Below are 21,517 nucleotides of genomic sequence, written 5' to 3'. Positions count from 1 at the left end.
CAGGATCACTTTGTTTGTAGCACTTTACAACAAATTGTAACAACTACAAAGTGGACCACATCCGATAGTGTTACTAGAATAAGGTAACCAGCCTTATTCGTATACTGTAGACCATTTTGGCTATTTACTGAACTTGATACACTCTTATGTCTCCACATAAAGTTCATATATTCATATAATAGCCATGGATATTTAGTTTATTGGATTTAGTCTTTACAAGTGCAATTCACATATTCAACAACAGTTTTATTGAAAAAAAGTCAATAACATCTTTACTGATAATAGAATATGTTTAGCATTATAAACTGCGAATTTTAGGACATACAACCCAACAATTGCGAACGACTGCATCAATTCTAGATATAGTACATATACAAAATCAAACAAATTTAGTTCCAAGGTTTAATTATTGAAGTTCAATTGATTTCCTTCGTTTATAGATGAAAGATGCACCACTTGCCTACTCATAAGATGATATTGACATGGTGCGAAGTGAGTGGGCAGAGTATGTGGGCTCGCACATATACTTTGCATAGGATTTGTGCTACCGTTAGTTTTATGGATAATGACCATAAAATAAATTATTTTGTGTATAAATAACTGATGTTTTGTTGATCAATCTAGATTGGAATGTACTTTGCGTAGTACTTTTTGTGGGTTTGCAGAATAACATCGGATGATATAGTCCTCAGTTGGATTTGTGGGCATACTAGTAACCCTCTTACTATTGTATCGGTTTAAATTTTATTAAGTTAGTATGATAGTAGACTTATGTGAGTAGTCAAATTATGGTCATATTAGGTGTTGTTTATAAGTTATTGTATGATTAATATGTTTATCATTCGCATGTTTTTTAACATATATGATTCCCACCAATAACTATACATGAACATTTTTATTTATCGTTTTGGATAGGATTGACAATGATAACATGATATTGTATATGGTTGGGTAACAAAAAAAAAAAAAAAAACCTTTTGTCATGAAAGCTCTACACTTCTGCAAAATGTTCGTGAGCAGATAGGTAAAATGGGAGTGTCAATTTAGTTGTTCCCTATGCCTTAATTGTTGGGATTATGATATGTCATATCTTGTGATTAAACTTTATGATGCATGTTTACTCTTCTTCTCTTGTACTTATATGTTTTGTAGATGGCTCTTGAAAATTTTGAGAACAATTTTCTTTGGAAGAACTAGGCTTAAGGAAGAAGATTGGAAGAGTATTTTTTGGTATATAAGAGGTATGTCATTAGAAACTATTCTTATATAATTTTTATGAAAAGATGCAATGTTAAATTTCGTTACCTTTATAGTATTGAAGAGTGATTTAAATCTAGAGGTTATTTACATTAATAAAGATTGATTTGGAGCATATCTATGTGGTCATGGTGTGAATCTATATATTGTTTCTGTTTATAAAGTTTGATTTGAAGGTTAGTTGTATAATGCAAGTGAGGTTTTTGAGTGTAAATATAGCCAATAAAATGATATAGAGAATGTGAATATTAAGAGCAAGCTTGTTATTGTTATTAATGTTGACATTTATGTATTGAGTTTACATTCAAAGTGAATGTTTTGTTTACTTAGGTTTTTGCACAAGTCTATTCAAGCAAGGAAACCCATCAAGCAAGTTATTTATATATGTTGCTTTTGTTGGTAATGCCAATATTTTTTGTAATTACTTAATTTGTAAATAATTTAACCAAAGTTTGGTTACCAATTTCGTTGTCTATAGCTTCATTGTATAAATGTTAGAAACTCTATTGTTATATATGAAAGTTTATATTTATGTTTGTGTATATGTTTGGTGTCAAAGTTGAAGAAAGCATAGGTGTAATAATAAGTATGAATAAGAAACAAATAGGTATCCATCATTAAAATTATGTTTTTGACATTTGATGAATGTCGTGAGATGTAGTTATATGACATTAGCATATTGTCATCAATCATACTGCAATGACTGTAAATAAATGTCAATTAACACAATTCAATGATGTTCCCGTAATGCCACCATTATGACATTATTGAAACTATAAATGTGTCATCATTAGTATTTTTGTGATATATTTTCAATGTCAAAGTACATGTTTAATTGACAGAAAAAGTCAACTTTTGAGACATTTATTGACATTGTAAATTTGTCGTATAAAACAATACCATGATAGATATTAATTGTCAATAAATGTTTATTGTTGACCGAAAAGAAGTGTCACAAGACAACAAATTACAACACATTTTTAACGTGTCATCTATACATTTTTCTTGATGGTCGATTCAAGGACTACAAAAAGGAGTCACAAAAAGTGGTAATGACATTTTTTTAGAGTCATGAAAACATGTTTTTGTAGTAGTGAAAACTTAACCGAACATAGTCATGATAGAACAAAATTTCTCTCCTTCAAATGTTCTCCTCAAACTCACACCAACCCTTTTCACAAAAACAACGCATCTCTTCTTATAGGCAAACAAAAACATCCTTTTGGGACCCATTTACGTGACTGGGGGATAAGTAATGGCTATTTGGTTTTCTTACTAAGCTGCGAATTTCACTTCGTAACCATTAAATGTAACAACCTTTGTATTTTATCAGCAACTTAATGCTACAATGTTAGTTTCCACTCCTTGAGCAATTCTGATGGGATTTAAATGGCACAAGATCTTGTAATAATGGTGTTAGACAATATTTGTTTGATTCAAATTTAACTTTTCCATAAAACCTTTCCAAATCTTCTATATTAATAAGTATAAATTCTTATTGAAAATATAAATGTAACTTAATTTGTTTCATTTGATACAAGGATATAAAAATTAGATACACAAATCAACATTATTTTTCTTTAATTAGTTTCGAGTACTTTTACAACAATTTTAAACCACTCGCAAATCTAAATGTCAATAAATTTTTATTATGATGAAAAAGAAAAAGTTGAATAAGTCATAAATATATAAATATAGAAGCTTCGCCTATAATCAAGTTGAACATAGACTTAACTACTGACAAGTAACAAAACATTTTGCAGGCAAAAACAAGGAATAAAGGAAAAAAATGAGTTAGTATGAAATGAATTTCATTTGGCATTTGGTGCTTCATCTTCATCTTCCTCAAAGCTGTAGACCAAAGCATGATTTCTTGCAACAAAAGCACAAGCCACTCCACTAGATGTTGTAACAAGAAAGCCAAGTGCTTCTGTTTATAACATTCATGATACACATAAAATATACAAAGAAATATTACAATGATAAACACACTCACCTCTAGCAGCCAAAGGAAGAATGACAGCGTGATAAATGTTGCGAACTCTCTCATTTTCCATTTCCACTGGGATTACATAGGGTATTGGAGGAAACATACGCGAACGTACATCCCAAAGGAAAAAAGTTACGACCTCGAGTTTTGAACCGATCATATAAATTCATATGATGTTCTACAACTTCGAGACCTACAATCTTTCTGACATCGTTGATGTCGTAACCATAAGTAGGTGTCAAATCGAAAGATAACCTCGAGCACCACAACGTCCTTGAAACTTATACCGCCACACGTACGTAACCTTAGCCGTGTGTAAGAGGAAATATTTATGAATAGCCTCACTCGACCACCCCATGTAAGTAACCATAGGCAGGTGTCGAAGGAGGACATATTTTCACTTGATTCTCACCATCGATCTTCCACTTCTAAGCAATTATATACTCCAATCCGACCCAAAAATAGAAACAAATGTTTAAATTGCAGTCCACCAAGTGCTACGATTCTACCCGACCAATTGTTGCGATCCCAAAAAAAACAGGAAAATCTTAAAGAGCGTTTGATGCGTATATTTGGAATGTTAAGCCTGGGAATATTAAGTCTGAAGTTAGGCTGAGTAGTCCTGAGTTTAAGAAAACTGTATTTGGACCTATGTTTGGAGTGCAGGCTTAAAAAGACGGAGAACGAAGTGCAGATTTATAAATCTTAAGTTTGTGAAATGTTTTCTGTATTTAATCCGTAGTTAGATTTTAGATTAGTCCAAATTTCCTCTTAATTATTTTAATATAATTAAGTTTAAAATAAATTAAAAAGTTTAGAAGAATAAACTTGAAAACTTCAATTTGAAATAAACATGTGTTTTAGTCTTAGACTCAATTATTGAAAAATTATAATTTTTTTTATTAAATTACATTTGAGGAATAAAAAAATTATAAAGTTTGAGTTTTGGTTTTTATTTGGTCATTAAGTTGTTTTCAACATTTTAATCATTTAAGTTTAGAAAATGATTTTAAATCTTCAAGTTAGTTAAACTAATAAAAAAAATGAAAATGTTAAATTAAATTAGGGCTAATAAATATATCTAATTTAGTCTAATGAACAATTATTTTACACAAAAATATGACCCAATAATATATTCGATGTATATTTATATTTTTTTAATATATTTGTAAATATGCCAAAACCTAAACCATGGTATATGCGATGTATATTCATTTTTAACTATGAAAAATAAAAAATCAATGAAAAGCTCCTAATATGAAGGAGATATTAATTTTAAACAAGTAAGGGAAGATAGAAAATTAAAAAGATAATCTAATAATAATTATAATTTTAAAAAATCCAAAATAAAAAATAATTAGAAGAAAGAGAAAGTTGTACTTTAAAAATTATTATTTAAATTATACTAAGGACCTCTTTGGAATGACATAGAAAAAATATTCGTCAGTGGGGTCGCTGAAAGTGGCAGTCAGAGGTTGACCGACGGCGGTTGGAGTTGATCAATGGCAGTCACCGAAGGTGGTATCCGAAAATTGGCTGACAAACTTCCTAGATTAAATTAAAAAAAAAAAGAAAAATAAATAAAGATAATCGAGGGGTTTGATTAGTTTGTGTTTACTATTTAAACCCATGGTAAAAGGGTGTAGGAAGCCAGACTTCCTACATCCTTGCCCAGGTTTGGGCTCAAGATGTCTTCCCATCTAGTCTCAACCATCGAAACAAATGGTTCCTTAGAGAACAAAAAGGGATTAAGTTGGATTCAACAATATTAGGACTAAATCGTTAGATTTAAATGTTTGTTATTGATTTTTTATCAAGAAAATCTTAGTCATCAAGCCATGTAGGCAATTAACAATGCTTAGTCATTTTTTTTCTATTATCGTTTAAAAGTTAACTGGTAGGGATTATGGGTGTTCGTGAGTTGGGTCGAAATATTTTTTACGCGCAACCCAATCATTAAGATGGTAAGTTTATTCAACCCAAAAACTTTTATTAAATAATGAACCCAACTCAATCCAACTATGTAATTTGAATTTGGATGGGTATACTCCTTTTATTTCAAATGATTAATTATGCTTCAAAGAACTCGATGTAATTTGACAATTATGACTTAGGTTGACACAACTTGATGTAATTTGAAATATGTGTTGGAATTTTTGTTATGTAAATTACACATATGATAACGTTGTTTCTAATTTTGTTCATCGAGTAGATGTAATTTGACAACTATAACTTAGGTTGGTACAATATGGAATGAAAATGTATATTTACTTCTGTTTAAATGCTTGAAATATATAAATATGTGATGAGTTGATATTGTTTGAAGTGCTTATATTCAAAATTTTATAACGGGTAACATATTAAATTTGACATTATTTTTTTAATTCACAAATAAATAAATTTAAGCGAAGCTTTACAGAATATTGATAAATTGTAAATCATAAATTAAAAAAAAGAAAAAAATCTTCACATATAAAAAAAATGTCAAACTATTTATAGAAATAGCAAAAAAACATTGATATGCACTAATAAACTTCTATCAGCGTCTATCTATGATAGACTTGTATTAGTTTCTATCACTATGGTATCAACGATAGACTTCTATCATTGATAAACACTGATAGATTTCTATCAACCTCTAACAATGATAGACTTCTATCAGTTTCTATCACTGATATACACTGATATATCAGCGTCTATTGATGATAGACATGTACTACTGATAGTATCAATGATAGACTTCTATCAATTTTTATCACTGATAGACAATGATAGACTTATACCCGTCTCTATCAATGATAAACTGAAAAGGAAATAAAAGAAGAGTGAGGTATAGTTGTTGTAAAAGATGAAAAATGATATTAGTATTATTATATATAATATCTAAAAAGATTAGTTAAGATTGTCATAATAATTATAAATCTAAAAAAAAGTAAAAGACGAACAATGATATTAGTATTATATATAATATCTAAAAAGACTGGTTAAAACTGTCATAATAACTATAAATACAACCAAAAAAGAAAAAGAAAAGAAAAATAAACACATGTTCATGATCAACAACCGAAAAAAAAAATGAAAATAAACCATGTAGCTTTAAAGTGAAAATGTTGAGATCTTCAAAATGAAAATGTGGACGAGAGTTTTTAAGAGATTTTTAGAGAATCTTGAGAAAGTTCGAGAGAATTCATGAGAAGTTGAGAGAGTGAAAGATTTTATGAAAAATTGAGAGAGTTTGGGAGAAAATTGAAGAGTTTGAGAGAAATATGAGAGAGCTTTGAAGAGCCTGGGAGAAATTTGAGAGAACTTTGAAGTGGGATAAATTTTGTTATATTCTCGAAAATAGTTTGACCCATTTTCTATATTTAAAAAGGCTCCTATATGGGAAATTATTTATTTAAAAAAAAGACCCCCCAAAAAAATTGATATTTATAGTGACACGATACATTTTACCAACGATTACCCATGTTGCAAAAGATACTTGCAATGACCTAAATTTCATATTTAGTAACAAGCTTTCATGTTGGTAATAATATACTTTTAGAGACAAGCTTTCAATGTAGTCATAAAAAACAAATAGTAACTAGGGGTGTTAAAAAAATCAGATGACCTAAAAAAACCAATCAACCCAACCCAACTGTACGGTTTGGGTTGGATTTTCAATTCATTTTGGTTGAGTTGGGTTTAAATAAATGAAAATTTTATGGGTTGGGTTGGTTCATGGATTCACCTAATATAACCCAAACCAATCCGAACCAACCCGAGTTTATTATTAAGTTTAAAATATATTTTTATTATTACTTATAACACAGTTATTTATACATGTATTGATTTTAGTTTTATTTAATTCCAATATTCTTTGAATAATTTATTTTTCAACAACTTTTAAAAGTGGTTTTTTTTTTCACTTTAGAAATAATATTTTCACTATATAAATTGAAATTGAGTCGTTGATCTTAATTCAATATATAAAAATAATTAAATTAGATTTTTACATATTTACGTCTTGATTCTTTTTAGAACAAATTTTTAAATAAATGACCCGATTAATCCGAACCAACCCAACTCAAATATTTCATGGTTGGGTTGGGCTGACTTCATTTTTTAATAAGGGTTATTTGAGTTAAAATTTACAACCCGAACAATTGAGTTGGGTCTAACAAATCTTTCAACCCAACCCATGAACGCCCCTAATAGTAACATCTTGTACATCTCTGAAAGTACATTTTTAGTAATGCATGAGCGTTAGTGAAATTTAGGTATTTAAAACTACACGCCTTTATCCATTGCTAATAATTTTAGCTACCTTTTTTCACTTTTAGCAATGTAATTTGTTCGTCACTCCAAGTGGATTTTTTTTAGTGTTAATTCAGGTTAATCAAGTAAATTATTTTAACTTTTGTTCTAAAAATAAAGAAAATGTTAATATGTAAAAAATTATTTAATTATTTTTATATATCGAATTAAGATCAACATCTCAATTTCAATTTATATTATGAAAAATTTTATTTCTTAAGTGTTAAAAAGTTATTTTTCGGAGTGGTTGGAGAAAACCATCGAAAAATATAAATAAATTAAATAAAATTAAAATACGTGTAATGTAGTTTTCAAATATAGAAAAATGAATCAAAATATTTACAAATTTTGCTATATTTTATTAATATTTTCAGCGGTTTTGTCATTTGAAATAATTTCCTATATATATAAGTATATAATTGTATTATATGTAAAAAGATAATTTTTAAAATTAAAAAAAAAAAGTTTGGGTTGATTCAAGTTATTTTAAGTGAACCCATGAATTAGCCCAATATATAAAAATTTTATTTATTTGAACCCAACCCAATTGATCGAGTTTCTCGGGTCATTGAGTTTTTATTTAATACCCCTAATAGAAATGAATCTTTTAAACTCATACATGAAAACTCGGGACTAAAAGGGTCAAGTTTTTAAAAACTTAGCACCAAACATACCTAAAAAAATATAGGTTTAAATCTTATTTTGATCCCCGAACTTTAAATAATATTCTAATTTGGTCCATAAACTTTTAAAAATGTCTGTTTTAGTTCCTAAACTTTAAATATTGTTTATTTTGGTTCCTAGATTTTTTAAAATATTTACTTTAGTCCCTGAATTTTTAAAAAGTGTTTATTTTAGTTCATGCTATATTCAGATTTTTAAAAAGTAAAAAATATTTACTTTAGTCCCTGAATTTTTAAAAAGTGTTTATTTTAGTTCAAAATTTTGGTCATTCAATACTTTGACGTGTTAGTTGTTGACATTTTAGTTTACTTTTATCTTGTTCAATACATTTATAGTTTAGTCATTAAAATAAATACAAGTCTCCTCATATTTTTTTGATGAGTTAACATAATTTTAATAATAAAGACTAAAATAAATATTTTTTAAAAGTTTATAGACTAAAATAAATATTTTTGAAAGTTTATAAACCAAAATAGAACCGTATTCAAATTTCAAAGAATAAAATAGGATTAAAAAAAAAGAAGTAATTTCCTCTTGTTTTTAATAGAGGAAATTAAAACATATTCAAAATAAAAATGGAACAATTTTGAAAACATTTTCAAACAAGTAGAACGACCCTTCTCACTTCTCACTTACACAGGATTGCTATCGACTTGGAGTGGCGAATTGGGCAAAAGGGAACAACCCCGCCTATACTACCGTCGTGGGCTCGCGGTGGCTTGTAGACTGTAAGGCTTCGGAATTCGAATTTTGAAAGAACCCTAGGAAGACAGGGAAGATGGAAGAACCCCTCAATGGGAATGGCAATGTCGATTCGGCATCAGCAAAAGCTGAGACCGAGGAGGAGACTGCCATCGGCCCCGGTCCGGCCCCTCGCTCGCGACCCAAACGCCCCCTCCAGTTTGAGCAGGCTTATCTCGATACCATTCCCTCTGCCAACATGTATTTGTTTCTTTCTTTAATTTTCCCTAGGTTCAGAGCTGTCCAAAATTACTAGTCTTAACCTTTTCTGTTAATTATAGGGTACTTTCATTACTGATGTTCAAAGTAATAGAAAATTTAAGTACTGGGACAGTTTAGTTTCCTTAATTTGGATGAGAATTGAATATGGGTTGTGGGTTTTTGAAGTTACATTTGGGTTTTTCATTAGTTATATGCAAAGTAATGGAAAATTTAGGTACTGGGATGATCTAGTTTGCTTAATTTGGATGAGAATTGAATATGGGGTTGTGGGTTTTTGAAGTTACATTTGGGTTTTTGTGGTTACTGTGATGGCTATTATACTAGTGAAATATGTAGAGTAGGCTCTTGCTATGTTATTGCTCATTTATCGACTTTATAGGACATGAAGGGTTATTGAATTTTAAACTGGGACTGATATTTATTGTCAGGGAAATTGGATGGTAGATAATTCTTCATCCATTCTTATTTTTCTTTTAACAGGTATGAGAAAAGTTACATGCACCGTGATGTGGTTACTCATGTTGCTGTGTCTTCTGCAGACTTTTTTATAACTGGGAGTGATGATGGTAAAATTCTAATCACGTTATCTCTTAAAATAGCTAATGTAGATTTTTTTAGATACTTGTCACTCTGACTCACGCTCGTGTATGTTTTGCGTTTGATTTGACTATGATTGATAGATTAGATTATTGATATGTTGTTAAGTTAGAACGGTTGGACTCTGTAGAATTTGTTTCCAACACAGTATAAACGTGCTTGAATAATTGTTCTTTAATAGTCTACCTGTCTTGTTTTCTTTTGAGTTCAACAATTATAAGAGTAGGAGATTGAACCATTAACCGTTGGAATTATAATTGGTGCCTAAATCATTGAGCTATGCTTAGATTGGCTATTTGACTTGTTTTCTTATGATGTATTTGTACAAATGGTATATTTTAAGCTATCATTATCTTATTTTGAACTAAGAATGTCATTGATAAAAAGGAACAAACAACAGCGCATGAATTGATGAAAAGTTGAAAGGATGAGTAGATCAAAGTTGGATCCAATATCATCATATAGAAGGATAGAAACGAGGACATTGATTAAGTTCTTAGTTAACTAAATAGCCTTAAAGGAACTTTGTTTGTTGATACTATTGATGCTTCATAATCCTCGGGAAGATTTGAGAAAAATGATTAATTCATTTTACATGCTTGTGGAGTGTATTGGGAGACAGATATTATTCACATTGTTACTGACAGTTCATTAGCAAATATTATGGTGGATAATTTTGCTGAGTCTTTAGGGAGAAAGGAAGAATAGGATTTTTAGGGGATTGAGAGACGTTGGAGCAAGGTATGGTCTCCTGCTAGATTTCATACTTTTCTCTGAGCATCCATTTGTAAAGCTTTTGTAATTACCCTTTAGGGCTTATTTTGCTAGATTGGAGCCCCTTTTTAGGCTAATTGAACTCCTCATTGGGGTGGCTTTCTTTCTTTCTTTCTCTCTTTCTCTCTTTCTTTCTTTTTTTCTTTTTTTTTGAATTCCCTTTATATCCTTTTATTTGTCCTCTATGAAAGTGTGGCTTTTCATTAAAAGAAAAGCAAATATTATGGTGGGTAAATAATGTTTATCTTTAAAGGTGTATATTTAAAAAATTAAACAAATAGGCATGATTTTTCAATTTTCCGAACATGTTCTTATATGACCTTTTCATTAGGGAGCCTGCAAGAAACCCATTTTTTTTGTTTTTGTTTTTGGTTTTTGAAAGGAATTATAACTTTCCATTTATATAATGAAAAGAAACTATTGCTTAAAGTACAAGGAAACAAGGGATAAACTTGTGGAATTTAAACAATCAAAGACAAGACTATCAATACTTTAGAAGAAACTAACTAGAGAAAATAAAAGCATCCCAATTAAGCGTATGTCTTGAATAGAAAAATTAACATAAAACTTGGAGAGAGAACACCAAGTAGAGGCATTGATCTGTGCAGCTTCAAAACAAAAAGCAATTAGCATTCTTACCCACAAAAGCAATTAGCCCATTCAACACATTCAGCAATGGTAAAAGGCCTTCTGAAACCTAAATTCCAGCCGTGGTTAGCTTCGGATCAGCAATGGACAATAGAGGTCTTGGTTGATTGGCTGTTTATTTTTGTATAAAAAAGCTTGGTTGTTAGCTGGCAGTAACTTAGATCTTGTTAAGCTGGTTACCAATGTCATTACAGTGACGAATAATCTATAAATGAGACCTTTAGGTTATTATTTTTTAGTTTAACTTCAACAACGTCATAAACTTTGTTCTTCTCCGCACCAAATATGGCCTCAGTTGGGTTTCTCCTGCATAGTATCCAAGGCCTCCTGTTACAACTTTTCCTGGGAGTTTTTCTGAATAAAATCTAAAATTTTCTAGTGCAATGACATATGGCAGCTTTTTGAATGATTTGGTTAGAAAGGTTTGGATTTTATAAGTTGGTGCAAGTGAAACATATTTACAAGATTTATTTTCGTTTTGCGTGCCTCAGATCCAGCTTTCTGTATTATCTACTCTTCTTTAAATTATGTTTATGCAGAGAGTTTTATTCTTGATGACTCGCTCTTTCTCTGCCTCTCAATTATCTTCTTTTACCGGGAAACAAACTTATGCACTTACCAAAAAGAGAAGATGTACAGGAAAGATAGGATGCATTTTGTCTTCATGCCTTTTTCTATTTCTCTCTCTTTAGTTTGCTGATTATTTATCTCAATAAGACAAACTATAGCCTCTTTCTTTTCATCTATTAATGAACAGTTTGTTTGTGTTTTCTTAAAGGAATAAAGAGGATAAATCATAACCACTGAACCCAAAGAGTTGCTTCTTTATGCCACTGCAATAACTTAACAATTTCTTCCATTATTTAGTCTTCTCTCTCTCCCTGCCCCCACCCGTTGCAGGGCATTTGAAGTTTTGGAAGAAAAAGCCTATTGGTATTGAGTTTGCCAAGCACTTCAGATCTCACCTTGGCCCTATCGAAGGCATAGCTGTGAGTTATCTTCTTGTGTTCTGTTTCATTCATCAAATTCTTTTTCTGAGTCATGATCTCCAATCATTATCAGTCTCATAATTTGTTCCAGTTTTGCAGGTTAGCGTTGATGGTCTGCTTTGCTGTACAATATCAAGTGATCACTCTGTAAAGATATATGATGTTGTTAATTATGATATGATGGTCATGATACGACTTCCTTTTATTCCTGGTGCTGCTGAATGGGTCTATAAACAAGGGGATGTGAAAGCCAGGCTGGCTATCAGTGATAGGAACTCTTCTTTTGTGCACATATATGATGCACGATCTGGTTCAAATGAACCTATTGCCTCTCGAGAGGTTAGATAGCATCTTTAAGCATCACAGAAATAGCTGTCACTCTTTATTACACGTAGGGAGCACCTTTTGTTCTGGGGGATGACTCCCAAGTCCCAACTACTATTTTGTCTTATGTTGCTTTCAGGTACACTTGGGGCCAGTAAAGGTTATGAAGTACAATCATGTATTTGATTCTGTTATATCTGCTGATGCCAAGGGACTTATTGAATATTGGACTCCCGACACACTCCAGTTTCCAGAAAACGAGTACGTTCTTTAACAAGGATTTCAATTTTTGATATTTTATGGAAACTACATGTTTTTTAATTTTTATTTATGTTTATGATATGAGAAATTTTTATTATGTATATATTTTAGTTTAGTTATAAAGGATGCACAACTGGTTATATAGACAGTTATCTAATAGTCATTGAAAAGGTCCTCTTCATAGTAAGAACTCAAGGGTTCACAGAAGAAGCTGCTAGAAAAATACAGAGCACTGGCCAGAAAAAAAAAGGGGAAACCTGATTAGATGGTAGAATACAATGACTAAAGGGAGTTTGATGCTCTTCTTTCCTTCTGCATTTTACGACTGCACTTCTCTGATCATCCTCCTTTATCCATTACCTTCGTCTTTGTTCCTTGATCATTCGCTTCCACTCTCCACTCCTCAAGAAGGAAATAAAAGAAATAAGAAGGCATCATATCCCAAATATTACAAGGAACACTAGGAACAATTACTCAATATATAATAGGGGCTGAGCATGTGATTCTTGTTTGGGGTCTAGCACTTCATCTACCTCTAGAAATCTGTGATGGTTTTCTCCTTGAACTCGAAGTGAAATGTGTATTGTTTTTTCTGTTGAAGGGATAAATTATAGTAATAGGAAAGGGACTTGTCATCGATAGCAATCTACACTCCTTAAATGAAGCATTTGTCTCTATTTCCTGTTTCTAAAAAAAATGAAGCATTTGTCTACATACAAATTCGTTTTGAGTGAAAGGGATCCTGTGCTCCATTAATAGTAACTTCATGGTCACAATAGTCTAATAGATGTTTTTTTTTCATTGTAATTTTTAGTTATTTATCATGTTTTTTAAAGCACGAGGCGCATTAAGGCACAATGACTATTCAGGACTTGAGCGCAAGGCTCAAAAAAGGCTCGAGCTTTTTTACAAGATGCATACTATTTATAAAAGAACAAAAAAATTATTGATACGTGTATTTATACACAATTAGAAACATTCATGGTAAGAAATGGGGTTTCAAGAAAGAAAAATATATAGAAGATAAACAAGTGAAGAGGATTGAAGGAGGAGAAGATCTAAAGGGGAAATCCTTTAATTTACTGTTTTATTATATTTTTTAACCCTAAATGAAGACTAGGGTTTAAAAATGTAATTTTTATTATTATTATCTGTTAAATAATAACCCTAAACCCTGCATTAAAGGTTAAAAGGTTAAAAGAAAAAAATTAAAAAAAATCGCGGGAAGGTGTGTTAAGCATGTGCCTTGGCTGTGCCTTCCTAAAAGCGCCTCACAGTTGCACAGCATTTGTGCCTTGCGTAGGTGCGAATCAGCTCGACTTTCAAAATACTAGTTATTCCAGAATCCTTTTGTCTATTTTGTGTTGCATCTTTTTGGTTTATCTCTCTCCTTTCATTACTTGAATGGAAAATCCAGTGGTTGGGAGGATAGTTAAGTTGTGTTATCATTGCTAAACTTATGTGTTTTTTGTCTTTTTGAATTCCCTGTATATGTAATCGTGTCATGTTTTGTCTGACTTTTGCAGTGTCAATTTTAAATTGAAAAGTGACACCAATCTTTTCGAAATAGTGAAATGCAAAACCACTGTTTCTGCTATAGAGGTAATGCATAGGTTTTAGTCTGTACATATAAATCTCTATTCCTCTAAAGTGGGTATTGTTAGGAATGTGCATGATGGGAATCGTTTTTTTTTATTATACTTCAGGTCAGCCCAGATGGTAAACAGTTTTCAATTACATCACCTGATCGGAGAATACGTGTATTTTGGTATCGCACGGGTAAACTAAGACGAGTTTATGATGAATCTCTAGAGGTAATATTAAGTTACAGTGAGCTCTTTTGTAATAACCTTGGGGTTAGACATTTCTGATATTTTTAATTTGTCATAAATTAGGTTGCCCAAGATCTGCAAAGAAGTGATGCACCATTATACCGACTAGAAGCAATTGATTTTGGGAGGAGAATGGCTGTTGAGAAGGAAATTGAGAAGACAGAAAGTGCTCCACAACCAAATGCTGTATTTGATGAGAGCTCTAATTTTCTTATCTATGCAACTCTTCTTGGAATAAAAGTAAGATGCTAATGAGATGCTTTTGTATTCTTTCATTTTTTTTCCAATGAAAGCAGTTGTTTCTATAGAAAAATTGTTGGGTAAAGTGATGTCCGCAATTCTTTTACTTCCATTTATCGTTCTCAATTCTGCCCCCAAAGGATTATCTGAATACTTAACGACCATGAGTCTGTGCAAAAATACAAGTTCTGTTGATGACAGGGGACAGATGAATATGTATAAGTTTGATCTCCTAAAAAGGTACCACTCTTTATAGGTAGTAAACTTGCACACAAACAAAGTTGCTCGGATCCTAGGGAAGGTGGAGAACAATGACAGGTTCTTGAGAATTGCTCTGTACCAAGGTGACAAAAGCAGTAAAAAGGTTCGAAAAATCCCCTCTGCTGCTGCAAATGCTAATGAGAGCAAGGAGCCTTTGACAGATCCCACTCTGTTATGCTGTGCTTTCAAGAAACATAGAATATATTTATTCAGGTAAGTGAGTATTTTTCCTGGGAGATACTGATAGCAACTTATGGTTAATTTCATGATATTGATGTTTCGCTCTTATTTATTTTTTCCTTTTTCCTTTTTATTTTATTTTATTTATTTATTCTGATTTGTTGAAGCATTTCATTAATACAAAAAAACGATCCGCCAAAAGTACAGCTAAAAAGAAGGCCAAGACTAAAAGGAGGACAATGCAAATAGAAGCATTTAAATTAAACCTTGACTTGTTGGTAATCACTAATCAAGGGAAGCTGGAAAAAAAAGTTCATGTGGAGGCTTTGAAGCGTGTTTCACCCCAAAACTCCTCCCACTTATGATTGATATTGATTATTTTTTTTGAAAGTGTGGAAGCAGTGAGTGCACTGTTGATACATCACCTAATGGTTGGCTAGTTTCCTCACTCTAGCACAGTGTGATCCAAATTGGCAGTCCGATTCCTCAATCATGGTTTTTCTTTCCTTATTGCTTATTGGAGACATCTTTTGTAATCCCTATCATTGGACCTTTTGGAAAAAGAATATGTTGAGGTAGATTATTCGAGGAATCAGAAACTGAATTATACAAAAGTTTAAGATGTAAGCTGTAGAGCACAATGTTTTAAAAAGCCTTCCCGGGCGCGTGCCTAGTCTCATGGCGCAGGTCCGGTGCCTCGCCTTAAGGCGAGGCTCACAAAATAAGGCGCGCCTCAAGCACATGCCTTTTGTGAGGCCCCGAGGCTTAAACTCGGGGTGTTGGGGCCTTTTCATTACTTGGCGAGGCTCACAAAATAAGGCGCGCCTCAAGCACATGCCTTTTGTGAAGCCCCGAGGCTTAAGCTCGGGGTGTTGGGGCCTTTTCATTACTTTTAAACATAGTAATAATTAGGGTTCTTTCTTCTTTATTAAGTAAAAAATTCAAATTTACTAAGCCTAAATGCAAAATTTCTTGTGTTTAAGATTTTTTTTTCTATTATTATTATTATTTTTAAATTTTTAATTTCTACATCAACAATACTTTCTCTTCTTTATGTATTACTTTTATATATAGTGGGCCTCACAAAAAAAGTCCCCCCTTTTTATTGTGCCTTGCGCTTAAGCTCTAGAGGACTTGCGCTTTATTGCACCTTAAGCTTTAATAAACATTGGTAGAGCATGCTCAAAGCCTCAATCTAAAGTTGTCCATCTCCATGGGAAAGGAGCAGTGGGTCATGCAAGGTTTATGTTTATTTTATATCAAACATATTCTTGATTTGTGAAATCAAACATGAAAGGCATGATGCAAGCTAGTGGCACCCATAGTGATGAAATTTACATGTTTGTTGATACCGATGGTAGAAAGTTACTTGAAGATGTGTGTTTTATGGAAAATTAAGAGTTAACCATCTGTTTTTAGTTCCTACAAAAAGAGGACTCTGTTTGAGATAATAAATCAATTGTGGTGGGGTCACAGACTTAAAGAAAGGACAAAATTTTGGGAGTAATGTGATGGAATATGGCTTGAAAGGAACCGTATGCTTTTTAACTGATAAGTTCGTGGGATGGCAAGCGGTTTGAAATTTAGACAGTGTCATGGATTTTGTCAACTCCTATAGGGTGTAGACAGTTGATAAATTTTGGTTGTATTCTTTCACTTAACTAATGGAAAGCACCATTTCAAAAGAAAGCTAATACGATTCTACATTTAAGAACTTGGATTGTGTTCCTAGTCAGGGTAATAACTCAGTACATGTAAATATAACTCAATTTATATGTCTAAAGAAGGTCAAATGATGTGATATATCAAATTCATAAGGATGTAAATGAATATTTGGTAAAAGAAAGCATGCATGCTAAGGATGATGATCTTAATATTGGGGCATGCATATATGGTCAGAGCTGGTCAATGAATGATCAGTGATCAACATTTGTTGTATTATTATTCCTTTAGGATGGAAACTACATTAACTGGAGAAGTACGAAAGCAGTAAGCGTGATGCATACCTCCAAACAGATGATTAATACTTGTGATTTTAATAAGGAACGACCCTTCCATTCAAAAGCACTCTGGAGGAAGCAACCTCAACCTAGATTGGGAATGGAAGTTGAATAATTACAAATTAATTTGTTCTGGAGATTTGTGAACCAATGTTCACCGTGGATAATCCTTACTAATATTCTTATTTCTTAGGAATCACGTCATCAATGTAGTTTCCATCATTGACTTCTTTTTGGTTCATTTAATGCTGATGCCAAGATCTTGTGGTTAAATAGTGATAAGGCTCCGAATCAAAATCTTGATTAGGAAGGAATTTGAGAATATATAGGGAGTTGACGAGCATTGATTTAACTTTTTAGTTCAACAAAATGATAGGGTGGGGGATTCAAATCTCCATTCTCTTGGTTGATTGCATATGGCAACATTGGTTAGTTTTCACTTTTACAGTCGTTAGCCTTGGAGTTCCTAGCTAAAAAATGTTATAATTACTCGCACCTTTTGATTAACATCAATTATGAGTTTGAATTCTTTCTTTATCAGTGGTTGGTTGGGGAGGAAGTTTGTCTTCTTATCCACCTTTTATTTTATTTTTTCAGAAAAGAAACCATTCCCTTCCACCTTTTATTCATGTTTCATTCTTCAATAATTTTATACTTTTTTTGTTTAAGAAAATCAAAAGGAATATATACCTTGACCACGGAGAGGTTTGAACTATACATTATTTAATGTTATTTTGATGAAAAACACCCTCTTTCAGTTCCTATCTTTCCTGGTCAGGCGTGTTGGTTTACAAATATATATTTTTTTTGACTTTTGATCTGAATTTGTTTTATTTTATAAAGTCGAAGGGAGCCAGAGGAACCAGAAGATGCAACAAAGGGAAGAGATGTATTTAATGAAAAGCCTCCAGCTGACGAATTGTTGGCAGTATCGGATATTGGCAAGTCAGTTACAACATCTCTTCCTGATAATGTGGTAAGCATTCTTTTTCTTCTCTCTGCACTAATGTATTCTTGTGGCAAAATTAAACCCTGCTTAAAAGGATTCTTAAAACAAGGCCTTGTTTAACTCCCTTATCTATTATGTTTATTTTCTTATTTATTTTTCAAAATTTATTCAACCGTAATCTTTCTTAAAAGGAAATAAAGCTGTCTTCATATATATTATTGTAAATAAATAGCATGAAGGATAAACAAAAAAGAACAGCATTATTGTAAATTTTTTTTTCAAGTGGACAAGAGGATTCACCTCTATGAGGTACATAGCTATACCTGGTTTCCAACTATTTTAATGTTAATATTCAGTTGAATTTTCTAACGCATTATAATTATTTATTCTTTTATCTATTTATAGCTTCATTAGTTTGTTTCTGTTAGGTGAAAAAATGTATCATTTTTCCTCTCTAATGTAAAGCAAACTGAATCATCTGTTTCATACTTCCTCAGATATTGCATACCACGATGGGGGACGTCCATATGAGATTGTATCCCGAGGAGTGTCCCAAAACAGTGGAAAACTTTACAACGCACTGCAGGAATGGCTATTATGATAATCTTATCTTTCATCGGGTCATCAAAGGCTTCATGATACAGACTGGAGATCCTTTAGGAGATGGAACTGGTGGACAGTCTATTTGGGGAAGAGAGTTTGAAGATGAATTTCACAAAAGGTAACTGTTATATTGACTATTTTTCATTTTTCCCGGATTACTTAAAATGGTTTAATGCAGTTTGTGGTGGTGGTTCTGCTATCAATGATGTTGTATTTGAGCAGGGTCGGCTGCCAATGCATTTATTCTTCTGGAAAAGAAGCATCTTCTCCAGGCTCTATTTTCTCCTATGCCCACAAAAGCTAGCAATATTACTAGTCTCTCTCAAACCCGACAATTTTTAGTACTCACTGGGTGGCAATATTCCTAGTTTTCTTTCTCAAAGCTAATTATATTGACTACTCAGTTTAAACAGATTTTGAGTAATTTAGACAATTACAAATTGGACAAGAAAGCTATCATCCCTGATGTCTCTTATAGTTTTTTGGTTGGATAAGGAGAGATCATCATACAATCAAATAGGAACATCTCACTATTTAATCTTATGATTTTTGAGGATTGGAGCTGGCAAGCTGCTGCTTATAGCATGCATATGGACCTTATGGTTTGTGCATCTTGTGTCTTTGCAGTTTACGGCATGACCGGCCTTTCACCGTTTCAATGGCTAATGCAGGCCCAAACACAAATGGGTCTCAGTTTTTTATCACAACTGTAGCCACTCCTTGGCTGGACAACAAGCATACAGTGTTTGGAAGAGTTGTTAAAGGCATGGATGTTGTGCAGGTATGGTTTTGTTCCATTGGCCTATCTTTTTGTTTATTCATTCTATTTGATACATTTTTGGGTTTTCATTATAAATTCTGTAAACATATGTATCCTTCAGTAACTCGATATCAAATGTTAGTTGGATGATCTTGAATGACATTGCATAACTTCTGATATTATGGCTTATTAGAAACGAATTAATGCAAACCAGGGACGCAGTATTGTCATTTTTGCTGATAATTCAATGACTAGCAAATGGCCTGTAACTTAAGGATATTGATAAATTCACTGAATTATATATTAGGTGGTCGAAAGCATGTTATGGTAGATTACGAGCAAGATATTTAATGTGGTCTCTGTTTGTGCTTTTGTTTATCTTTTATATTATTCATGCTCGTGGCCTGTTATTCACAATTGGTGAGAACTAGAACCAAGAATTTTCTTAAATTCTTGTATATTTAAACAGACTATTGAGAAAGTGAAAACAGACAAGGCAGACAAGCCATATCAAGATGTGAAAATTTTAAATGTATCTGTCCCGAAGCCTTGAGGTTCCATTCTTGAGATTGTCTTGTCAACATGGTTGTTAAGCTCATGCTCAGGACTCTTCACCCCTGCAGATGTTGTATTCAGGTAAATATATAAATATATATATATATACATACACATACATATTCGTGTTCTTTTACCTGTCCCTGATGTCTAGAGTGAATTCCTCTGTAAAATTCCATGGTTTGGCAACATTCAACGGTTTCAATTTTAGTGGCTCTTTAATCCCAAAGAATTAACGCTAATGGTCAGTTTTGTTTTGACAGAGAAGGCGGACAAGCCATATATGATATACCTTTTTGGCTTTTTTAAGTTTCAACCACAAGCAATTATGTATAATTGTTAGCTACTCCATATTCATTCATTAAAATCTTGGATGCTATCTAGGTAGAAATACTTAGGTCTATTTGATATCGATTTCATTTTTAGGACTTATTTGGATTGACTTTTTGAGTGCTTAAAAATACTTTTTTTTTTGCGCTTAGAAAGTCGATCCAAATAAGCTTTAGTTTTCTATTTTTGAAGTTAATGCTTGATTCCTCCAAATTTATTTACTATTAGTTTTGCCTTTGAAATATTTGATTTCTTAGTCTATTTGTTAACAAATACAGGTTTTTTAAGAACAACTTTGAATGAAAGTAGATAAAAAAAAACAAAGAAACTCAATGGTGAAAGTAGTGTTTACAAACTTATTTTTGTTCTGGATTGTCGATATATCTTCACACGTTGTGATGAATAGAAAGGACCTGAAAATCCATTATCCTGCAGGTTTATTCCAGATACGTGTAGCGTCCCAGCTATGAATTTTGCCTGGTTGAAACACTTGAATGTTGCAGCAAGAGTTATTTTAAGTGTTGTGACATATGATAGATGGGTTTTACCCTCTTCTCAGATCTCTCACCCAAAGAACAGAGTCATTTTCATGCACAAGTTATACGTGGTTTTATACTCATTGTTCATATCATTCACTCGCAACCCGTAGATTAGTTTATAATTATTGTTTTTTTTCCTAGTTTTATCGTTTTTTGAAAAACATGTAGAACTGCTTCTCTTTTCTTTGTATTATTTATACTAGAAGATTGATGTGAGATGAAGTAGGAAACAATGAAATGCAATGTAATTTTTCCCTGTTTGATGGCCTTAATTGACTCATTAGTTCTTCTCTCTCAGGGTATTGAGTAATTGTTTAATATACGATTGGAGTTATACTTCAATTTTCCAATAATAACAAATTTTATTTCAAAATTTTCTACATTATTTGTTGTACTTTTTAGTTTTCAATTTCACTCGAATTTGATTTGGAATTGAATGAGTTTGAATTTGGATTTTACATTTTTTAAACAAATATTTGGGATAA

The 21,517-nt window shown here is 32.0% G+C and overlaps 1 protein-coding gene across 1 annotated transcript; it reads left to right on the top strand.

Moving 5' to 3' along the window:
* Positions 1–8,809: 8,809 nt before the first annotated feature.
* CYP71 (cyclophilin71) lies at positions 8,810–21,304 on the top strand. Its single transcript, XM_039038774.2, has 14 exons — positions 8,810–9,169; positions 9,671–9,756; positions 12,110–12,198; positions 12,298–12,537; positions 12,662–12,783; positions 14,310–14,385; positions 14,490–14,597; positions 14,679–14,855; positions 15,112–15,329; positions 18,140–18,272; positions 18,743–18,966; positions 19,476–19,629; positions 20,078–20,244; positions 20,929–21,304. Exons 1-13 carry the CDS (start codon positions 9,006–9,008, stop codon positions 20,159–20,161), a joined length of 1,875 nt encoding a protein of 624 aa, XP_038894702.1. The 5' UTR covers positions 8,810–9,005; the 3' UTR covers positions 20,162–20,244; positions 20,929–21,304.
* The last annotated feature ends 213 nt before the right edge of the window (positions 21,305–21,517 follow it).

This window comes from Benincasa hispida, chromosome 8 (genome assembly GCF_027475165.1).
Source record: "Benincasa hispida cultivar pf3 chromosome 8, pf3_genome.v1.1, whole genome shotgun sequence".
Classification (NCBI taxonomy): Eukaryota; Viridiplantae; Streptophyta; class Magnoliopsida; order Cucurbitales; family Cucurbitaceae; genus Benincasa; species Benincasa hispida.
This window is presented reverse-complemented; position numbering and strand designations above follow the sequence as displayed.

Coding starts and splice junctions, on each gene's coding strand:
- CYP71 (XM_039038774.2), top strand. CDS start 9,006: ATGGAAGAACCCCTCAATGGGAATGGCAATGTCGATTCGGCATCAGCA. Junction 12,199..12,297: donor GCCCTATCGAAGGCATAGCT/GTGAGTTATCTT, acceptor CCAGTTTTGCAG/GTTAGCGTTGATGGTCTGCT. Junction 14,856..15,111: donor CAACTCTTCTTGGAATAAAA/GTAAGATGCTAA, acceptor CACTCTTTATAG/GTAGTAAACTTGCACACAAA.